Source organism: Miniopterus schreibersii (genome assembly GCF_964146895.1).
Source record: "Miniopterus schreibersii genome assembly, chromosome: X".
Classification (NCBI taxonomy): Eukaryota; Metazoa; Chordata; class Mammalia; order Chiroptera; family Miniopteridae; genus Miniopterus; species Miniopterus schreibersii.
Window position 1 is genome coordinate 16,209,320 of NC_138104.1, and position 9,964 is coordinate 16,219,283.

Genomic DNA, 9,964 nt, shown 5'->3' on the forward strand with positions numbered 1-9,964 from the left:
AGGGCTCATCAAAAATACCTGTTAGGCCTCACCCCCAGGACTTCTGGAGTCAGGTCTGGGGTGGAGCCTGAGAACTTGCACTCGTAACAAGTACCCAGGTGATCCTGGTTCTGCTGGTCCAGAAACCAATGAGAACCACCAGATTAAAATGTACTATAACATTACCTAGTCTCATCTGTGTCCCATCCTCCCAAAATTCCAGGGAGCTATCAGCACACACATACACATGAGTATCACAAAGCCAACCCCAACCCAGAAAACAGAGCTTTGGCTTGCTGTCCCTGATGGTCCCCTTCCTCCTCAGTGATCTCCCAAGTAACCAAGGCCTCCAGGTAATCAGGCCTCTGAGGAAAGAGAGAAAGCTGGTGGGGCAGGATCACATCTGTGCTCTGCCCCCTCTCTGCCCCTGTACCCAGCAGGTAGCCAGTCACCCCCATTTGCCTCAGGGAACATTTCTCTTGTTAACAGACTGTCTAAGCCTGGCTGTTTTCCAGAATCCTGAGCTCCTTGATGGGATTGTGCATAGGAGGGAGGGAACAGTGCCTTGGAAAACAGAAATGCAGGAGGGAAATTTCTACCGAGAGGGACGGGCCTCAGGGAAATGGTGCACATAGGGTGGCTGGACACCAGGCATTAGGTCTCCTAGCCTAGATAGAAGCCCCCTCTCCACCTCACCTCTCATGCCCCATGGGCTCAGAAGCAGCAGAGATGCCCATCTTTGAGGGACCATGTGGACTTGGACAGTGAGGGTAACAGGGAAAATCACAAAATGATTGAAGGCCCCACAGTCTCCCCCTCCCATCCTTGAGTAACTTTCAGGAAGAGGAGGGGCCCTTCAGTAGTGCATGCGATTGACTTTTCACCTCAGCAGGATGGAAGGAAGATACAGATTTAAGCTGCAGCCTTTGAGTAAACCTGCCCTGAGATACACACTACATAAGACACCACAGGGAAGTGCACACGCTTTATTTCCAGTTAGAATTTTTAAAATCCTGACAAAGGTTGAGCTTGGTGAGCTGAGACCTCAAGGGGGAAACTCTAGGACATCTTTTGTTCAAACAAGAGGCTGATCTGACTTCCCACACCCAGGCTCCATCTGGGCTCCCCTGTTGCAGCAGCAGCAGCTGCCTCAGGGGAGTGTAGAGCCTGCTCAGAATACACCAAATGGAAGGGACATTCTGAACAGTGCCTATCCCACCCAGTCCAGTCTATGTTTAATCCAGTTAGTCCTCCCAAGAGAAGCAAGATGTCTGTCCTTGGAATTCCTTTGGCTCTTCATCCACTCTTGACTGGAAAGGGGCTTACGATGAAAGTGGCCGAGGCTCAGGGCTCAAGTGTATAGCCAACACTCCTGGAGCACTGTCCTTCTTTAAGACAGTCACCCAGTCGTCTTTCAGGCAACCAGGACAGCTGTCCCTCTCAAGGGAGGAAATCAGCAGAGTGCCAGAAAAGTCCTGCTTGCATTCTTGTGAGGCCATTTTCCTGATCTTTGCCACTGCCCATTCGTCTCCATTGGAATTAATGTGATGAGCAGTTCAGTCATTCAAGTCCTTCCATGAAAGTCTCTTTGACTTTGTCCCCAAAATTGTAGAGATGGATATTAACGTTATTTCATTGGGATTCACCCAAAAGCCACAGTGCATGCTAGACAAAGAAGACATACCTGGTCTACACTGTATCTCAAATTAGACTCTCTTCTATCATCTAATCCTTGAAATTATTTTGTCTGGCCCTGCCAAGGCAAGCGCATAGCTAATTTTTAAGTTGATAATTTTGTATGGCCCCAGAATGATGTTATTAATATCCGAATGGCCCTTGGCAGAAAAAAGGTTCCCCATCCCTGATCTAAACAGACTCATCCACCTGGGTAATAATGTGTGCATCAGATAATAACATATAACTGTGGTTCCTAACAAATAGTTTTTACACAATAACTTTTTGTTCAATTAATGAATGAATAAAACTCAAGAAAATTGCTATAATCTCTAAAACTTAATACTACCCTCCCAACCCCCTTTGAACTATGCTATGTTAATCCCTTTACCCCAACAGAAGAATTAAGTTCTAACAAAATCTATCTGCTCTCCCTTGTTCTAAGATATGCGCCAGAATGTCTATTTCCTGACTCCTTCACATTCTTTTTAGCTCCAGCCAGTTGAGGTGTCACTGAGGTGAAGGCTGCTTGCTGAGAGGCAGAAGGGTATTTTGTGAGGATTCACACACTGGGAGCCAGAGGTTCTTCAGCTGCATACAAGTTCCTGGAGCTTAGAGACACAAAAAACAGGCCCTCACCTATGAATGTTACAAAAACCAAATCAAGAAACGAATATGAACACTGCTGCAGTTTACAGCGTAATAAAAGCATTCTCAAGAAAAAGCAGTGTTCACAGAATATAATGTATTTTATGTTCTAAAAGCATTGTCATTCTCAGTCAAAGACTTAGAAAGAGGGTATTATGGGAAAGAGGAGGTTAAAGGGAATACAGAAAGGAGAAAAAGAGACTGTTTCATCATGGCAGCCTCTACAGGGTGTCAACCAATTGAATTGGTAGCAGCCATCCAGGGTTTACCACCTGTGAACCTAAATGCAATTGGAGACATTTTCCTTTAAAAGATTAATGAATATTCCTCAAAAAATTAAAAATGGAACTACTGTGTGACCAAGTGATCCCACTTCTGGGAATATAACCTAAGAATCCTGAAACGGCAATTTGAAAGAATATATGCACCCCTATGCTCATAGCAGTGTTATTTACAATAGCCAAGATCTGGAAACAGCCCAAATGCCCATCAGTAGATGGGTGGATAAAAAAGCAGTGGTACATTTACACAATGGAATACTATGGGGCTTTAAAAATGAAGAAAATCTTACCTTTTACGACAGCATGAATGTACCTGGAGATTATTATGCTAAGTGAAATAAGCCAGTCAGAGAAAGACAAATACCATATGATCTCACTTATATGTGTAATCTAATGAACAAAATAAATTGACAAACAAAATAGAAACAGAGCCCTGGTGGGTGTGGCTCAGTTGGTTGGTGATCTGCCCCTTGCACCAAAGCGTTGCCCGTTGGATTCTTGGTCAGGGCACATGCCCGGGTTTCAGGCTCGATCCCTGGTGGAGGGTGTACAGGAGGCAGCAGATCAGTGTTCCACTCTCACACAGATGTTTCTCTTCCTCTCTCCCTCTCCCTTCCTCTCTCTAAAAATCAATAAAAATATTATTTTAAAAAGACTCTAATTTAAAAAAATAGAACCAGAGGCATGGATACATGGAACAGACTGACAGCTGTCAGAAGGAAGAGGGGTGTGGGGGACTGGATGAAAGAAGGTGAAGGGATTAAACAAGGAACATATATGCATAACCCATGGACACAAACAATAGTGTGGTAAAGGCCAGGGGAGGAGAAGGTGGGGGCTGGGTGGAGGTGGGCAAAGAGGGGGTGTATGGAGACATCTGTAATAGTGTCAATAATAAAAATTAAGTTAAAAAAGATTAATGCACATATTCAATAGAATCTCATATTTCTTTAAAACAATCACACTATATACATACATATACATACATGTGAAATATGAAATTGAGGAAAAGAGATCAATATGTGGAAATAGATATATTAATGTTAAAATGTCTATTGCTTGATGGTAGGACAATGGCAATTTTTGTTTGCTAGGTTTTCAAATTTTCTATGGTGTAAATAAAAGTGTCTGATCAGAAGGAGCCTGTGGAAATTGATTTCTCTTTGGAGTATGTGCCCGTTCTTTTTCTGCATCCCTGAACTCAGTGAGGAGCTTGTTTGGAGCCAAGGTATCTAGATTTTCTTGCATTTATGGCAAGCCAAGTGTCTGGGGAAATTATTCACACTCTAGAGCACAGGCAATCCCAATTCCTCCCCCTGAGGGCTGAATTTCTCCTCTTGCTGGGACTCAAAGGCTCTTACCTTTGGGTAGACGACCCCTGAGGTTGCTGCTTCTCTGAGGTTGGGTCTTGGCTGCAGCTATGCTCCGAAGGGTTTATGAAGTGGGGCTTCACAGGACCTTCCTCTTGGCCTTGGCTCTCCTCGCCACACTGCAGTGCTACCTCCTCCTCGGACCCAACTGCAGGGCACCTGCCAGGTGGGTAGACCACCCCAGGAGGCATCTGGGGGTCTGGGGGTCTTGGCAGGTAAACTGCATCCATTGTCGAGGCCATCTGGTCCCTCTCCTTCTGGGAATCTGCATCCAGCCTACGCTGCCACATCTTGGCCAGCACCTGGTTCCGCTCCTCTACATTCCGCGGCCATGCATCATACCCGAGCAGCTGGGGTGTCTGTAATAGCGTCAATAATAAAAATAAAGTTAAATCAAGTCAGCAATAAAAATGAAGTTAAAAAAATGTTAATGAACAGATTCAATAGAATTTCATCTTTCTTTAAAACAGTACACACTATATTATTTTAAAGAATAGTGGGGTACGACCTGCTGGCGCCGCTTCTCGGCCAGGAGCAGCTGCCCGCGCGCGGCCTCGCGCTGGTCCTGCGCCCGCTGCAGGTCTTCGCGCGCCTGACGGAACTGCCAGAGCAGCCAATCGCGCTCTTCGCGCAGCCGCTGCAGCTGGGAAGCCAGAGCCCAGGCCGTCGCCTCGTGCTCCTGCAGCCGCTCCTGCAGCTGCCGCACCCCGCGCGCGTGCTCCTCGCGCTGCCTCGCACCCACACGCACCCCCAAGGCCAGCGCACTCCAGGCGCAGGCCCTCTTGCTGGCGAGCGGCACCTGAGGGTCTGTCACGATGCAGCGCAGCTCGTCCTCGATTTCGCTCCAGGGCCGCGCGCTGAAGGTGGCGTAGAAGTCGGGACCGCCGCCGTTGTTGAGCACCTCTTCGTTGATGAACAGGACTATCTCGCTGTGGCGGAAACCGCTCCCGGCGTCCCCCAAGGCTACGGCCATGGCGGCCTAGTAGGCCGACCCCCTGCCGCTTCTGTGGGAAGCGGTGGCCACCTACCGACTGGCCCCTCGCCGCCTCTCACAGTCCCGCCTCAGTCGTTGCCCAGTCCTCGCCTCCTTCCTTTTTCACTCGCTAGTTCTTCCAACAAAGAGTGAAGCCAATTCGCTTACCACACGACCACCTATCGGGGGCGACGAGGTAGCACAACACACATCGGAGTTCTGTCGGGAGGAGTGTGGCGACCCACCGGCGGTGGCAGTGCGCCCCCTGCTTGGCGGGCAAGTTGGGAGCTGCGCGAAGCTCCGCCCTGGAGCTACGTTGCTTGGCACAACGCCTCCTACAGGGCGAGCGGGCTGGGAGGCTGCGCCGGCGCCTTCAGCAAGCCCAGAGAGACTGGACTCTTGTTTCCGAGTTTCTGACGAACAACACTAGACACACTGAATAAATTTCTAACCTGGGGGTAGGATGAGTGGGTGTAAGGGAAACTCTGCTCCCATAACTCTCAGTTGCTATGTCAAACTTTCTATACAGTCTCATGTTTGCACTTTTCCCTCCTCATCCTAAGCAAGTGACCTTGGAGTTCCTCTCATTAAGAGCCTCGGTTAGACCCTCAGCCCGGAATCGAAGAGTCTCGGGTTTGATTACCGGTGAAGGGCAGGTACTGGGATTGCAGGTTTGACTCCACGCCCTGGTGGGGGTGGGGGTGGGGGTGGGGGTGGGGTGGGGTGGGGTGGGGTGGGGGTGGGTGGGGGTGGGGTGGGGGTGGGGTGGGGGTGGGGTGGGGGTGGGGGGCTCCTGCAGGAGGCAACCAATCAATGTGTCTGGCACATCAATGTTTCTCTTTCTCTCTCCCTTCCCCTCTCTCTGAAAATCAATGGGAAAAAATCCTGTGAGGATTAACAATAAATAAATAAATAAATAAATAAATAAGTAAAATCCAGTAATTGAGCCTCTAAGTCCCTTAGCTTTCCTTGATAAACCCTATCTTCACACTCTAGATCTCAGTCCCTCCTGTTCCTTTGCCTCAGGGACTTCCATACACCTTATTCACCCTCTATTCCCAGTGCCTCCTCCCTTTCCTGTGCTACTGGATATTTTTTCCCATACAGTAAAATGGTTCAAGTTCCCTCTGATCTTAGAATAATTTCCTCCCTCTACCCCTTCTCTCTTCTTCTTAGAAAATAGTCTACACTATATCCACTTCATTGTGCTCCTTTCATCATTCAACCTGGGGCACTTTGTTTTTTGCCCCCCTCCAATTTAGTGAAAATTCTCTGATAAGGTCACCAGCAGTCCCTACTCCAGTACAAAATCTAGTGGATACTTTGAAAGTTAATTTTCACATGATTTTTCAATAGGGTTTGATTCTGTTCACCATTCCATCCTGTCTTGGTTCCTGCGACATCACATTCTAGTGATGTTCCTCCTATCCCTCTGCCTTATCTTAGTTTCTTTAAACTGCTTGTTCTTCTTCAGTCCAAGGCCCCAAAGTTGGTGTTTCCCCAGTTTTGTCCTCAGATCCCTCCTCTTTTCATTCTATATGCTCTTCTTGGATGAGCTTGTTCACTGCCATAATTTTAAATACTACCTCTATCACAACTGTGTATTTACAAATTAGACTCTCTCTTTTTTAAATTTTATTTTTCAATTACATTTTACATTCAGTATTATTTTGTGTTGGTTTCAGGTATACAGTGTAGTGGTTAGACAAAGCATATACTTTATAAAATGTTCCCCTGACATTTCTAGTACCCACTTGGCACCATACATAGTTGTTACAATATTATTGACTACACTTCCTATGCTGTACTTTATATTTTCACTTTCTTGATAGTGTCCTTTGAAGCATAAAAGTTTTCAATTTTTGATGAAGTCAAATTTATCTATTTTTCTTTTGTCACTTGTGCTTTTGGTATTTAAGAAACCATTGTTTACTCCAAGATCACAAAGATTTATGTCTGTTTTTTTCTAAGAGTTTTCTAGTTTTAGCTCTTACATTTAGTTTTTTGATCCATTTGGGTTAATTTTTGTATATGGTATGAGGTATGAGTTCAAATTCTTTTTTTTTTTTTTTTGCATGTGGATTGTCCCAGCAGCATTTATTGAAGACAATATTCTTTGACTATTGAATGGATGTAGCACCATTTTCAAAAATCAAATGGCCATAGATGTGTAGGTTTATTTCTGGGCTCCCAATTCTATTCCATTGATCAATATGTCTACCCTTATGACAGTGCCATGCTGTTTTAATTACTCTAGCTTTGTAGTAAATTTTGAAATTGGTATGTATGGGTCTTCTAGATTTGTTCTTCTTTTTCAAGATTACTCTGGATTTTCTGGGTCCCTTACATTTCTATATGAGTATTAGGATCACCTTGTCAATTTCTGAAGAAAAGAGGAAGTTGGAATTTTGAAAGGATTATATGGAATTTGTATATCAATTTGGGGACTATTGACATTTTAGCAATATTAATCTTCTAATTAATGAGCACAGATGTCTTCCCATTTATTTTGTTCTTGAATTTATTTCAAAAATACTATGTAATTTTCAGTGTACAAGTCTTGCATTTCTTTTGTTAGTCTTTTCCTAAGTGTTTTATTATTTTTATACTATTGTAAATGGAATTGACTTGTTAATTTAACTTTTGAATTGTTCACTGCTAGTGTATAGAAACACAACTGATTTTTGTATCCTGATCTTTTATCTTGCAACCTTATTATTAGCTCTAATAGTCTTTTAGTACATTCCTTAGGATTTTCTATATATATATCAGCAGCTAGAGGATTAGAGAGGTGGGAAAGTATGTCATCCTCATCCTACTTCTCATTTGTGAACATGCTTGTTTCTGATGTAAGTCAAATAGTTTTCTGAGTCAAGTTAACTGTTTTATGAATGTTATATCATTCTCTTCGGGAAAAAAAAAAAAAAAGTTTTATGTAAGCCAGACTTCTAAGGCTGACTTGAATTATAGAATTTTCTTTGGTAAAGACAAAGCAGACTAAATTAAGGTGGCAACTTTCTCTGTCCACCTTCCCTTTCTTCCAAGCAAAAGAGTTGAGAAAATGCCAAGGTAGGGTGAAAGAACAGTTCTTTGAACATCTTAATGTTAAAATTTTGAAAAGATTTTAGTCGAAAAGTTCAGATACAACCTTAAGTAGGTGTAGGATTTGACAAGACACTGTTTGACAAAATGTAGTGGACATCTATTCTATCTCCCACTTCACATTCATTCACCCTTCTTTGGTACTATCACTTCAGTTTTCCTCAGGAGGATCATCTCTCCCTGACTTTCAATCCAGGCAGGTTGAGTGGTATTGCTATTACCCTGAGCTTCAGGGGTGGGCATGTGACTCAAGCCTGGCCAACTAGAAAAGTTGCTCCCTGTGGCCACAGAGATTGGTTCAGGGATGGGCACAGAATCCAAATCAAGTCAATGAGAGACTCAGAATTTTTATTTGAACTATCAGGGAAGAGAAACTATCTTTTCAAGTGGACATTAGCCTTTAAGAGTTTAGGTCTAGTAATGCTTGCCTATAAGGGAAGTCTATCTTGATTTGCAGAGCCTGAGAATGAAGCCAACATGATGGAGAGCAGAATTGAGAGATGGAGAGAGACTGGCTCCTAATGACATCTTTGAGTTCCTGAACTTGGCTATGCCTGAAGTCAAAATACACCTTGACTTTTCAGTGATTCAGTAAATTCCCTTTTATCTTTAAGTCAATTTGAGGGTTGTTTTTTGGTGTGTGTGTGTGTTTTTCAATTTATGTGTTCGTTTTGTTACTTGCAAACAAAAGAGTTCTAAATGATATACCCAAGGATACAAGATTAAGAAAGTATGAAGGAGGATTGAAAATGGAATGGGCATTAAATAATAGAGAAAAGAGTTTCTATAATGGGAAAGCTTCTGACCCCATAGCCACAGAGCAAAGTATGCATGAAGATAAAATTTCCCAGTCACTGGAGTTGGTTCAGTAGATGTTTCCAGCACTGTATCAGGCTCCAAGGAGTCTGCCCACAGAACCTTCACTTGGTGGCTGTGTTAGATATCTCCTGTTCTCCCCTCCAAATGCACTCTCTACCCTGCTCTACTCTGCTTTCTTCCTTGGGAGGCTGATCTGTATGGACATCAGTGAACTTCCTTGCCCTCTGGCTTTTGGTTGGGTTTGGTGAATTTACCATCAGGAGATCAGAGAGAGGGAGGAAAATTAAGTAAGGTATTTATTCTTCTGTTTCCCTCACTACAGGGTCACCTTGGGCTAAGTTAGCCTCTCAACAAGTCACCACTCCTCTCAAGATAGTCAATTGTACTTGACTCAGTCCTTCAAGGCTCTGGGAACCACTTCCTACCCTTGTCCCTTAGGGTCTAGGAAAGGTAAGAGTTTAGCTTATTCTAGCCTGTTATTGTGCTATTCTCTGTGGTTCTCTATATCTACACATTTATAAGTAACCTCTTTATAAATACCCCCCTTCCAATTCCATTTTGTCAAGTGTACTATTTCTTGTTGGAACCCTGACTGATGTTATGCCCATACAGGAGCCTACAAGGAAGTACATCCTGAAGATTCAGCTGCTAGATTAAGAGCCCATTACATCCTTCTTAAACTTTTTGAATTCCCCTATCAGCTTTTCTTTCCTCCTACCCTGAAACTAAAGAACTCTGTGAAGTAGGCAGGGCTATTCGGCCTTTCAACTCCTTTTCCCTTGCCCTTTGCCTCCATCCATCCCATTCCTCCCCCACCTCTCAACATACACACACACACACACACACACACACACACACACTAACCTCTATTTTCTGCTTGGATAAAATCATAGTGTAAATCACATTTCTGTATGATTTGGCTAAATTGCTCTATCATGTTTGAATATTTTAAGAGGAAGTCAGTAAGGAAAATGACTAATGAAGAACCTAGATGGAGGAAATATACTGGGGTCACGGACCTCCCTGCAATGAAACCATATCAGTTAGTAGACCTTAGGCCAGGGAAGCTTCCAAGGAAAGAAGGGATTCCTACTGCAGCCTAGTCTCTGAATCAAACA

At 44.0% G+C, this 9,964-nt stretch overlaps 1 protein-coding gene across 1 annotated transcript; it reads right to left on the reverse strand.

Moving 5' to 3' along the window:
* Positions 1–951: 951 nt before the first annotated feature.
* Positions 952–5,161, reverse strand: LOC308551773 (testis-expressed protein 13D-like). The gene is made up of 3 exons (XM_081126418.1): positions 4,461–5,161; positions 3,944–4,311; positions 952–2,264 (listed from the first exon to the last, which is right to left on the reverse strand). Exons 1-3 carry the CDS (start codon positions 4,923–4,925, stop codon positions 2,216–2,218), a joined length of 882 nt encoding a protein of 293 aa, XP_080982544.1. The 5' UTR covers positions 4,926–5,161; the 3' UTR covers positions 952–2,215.
* Positions 5,162–9,964: the final 4,803 nt, after the last annotated feature.

What these genes read in the sequence shown, in the direction of transcription:
- LOC308551773 (XM_081126418.1), bottom strand. Translation starts at nt 4,925, where the DNA reads ATGGCCGTAGCCTTGGGGGACGCCGGGAGCGGTTTCCGCCACAGCGAG. An exon ending in CCGAGAAGCGGCGCCAGCAG is followed by an intron (nt 4,312 to 4,460) that starts GTCGTACCCCAC and finishes ACGCTATTACAG; the next exon opens with ACACCCCAGCTGCTCGGGTA. An exon ending in CAGGGGTCGTCTACCCAAAG is followed by an intron (nt 2,265 to 3,943) that starts GTAAGAGCCTTT and finishes TGTGTCTCTAAG; the next exon opens with CTCCAGGAACTTGTATGCAG.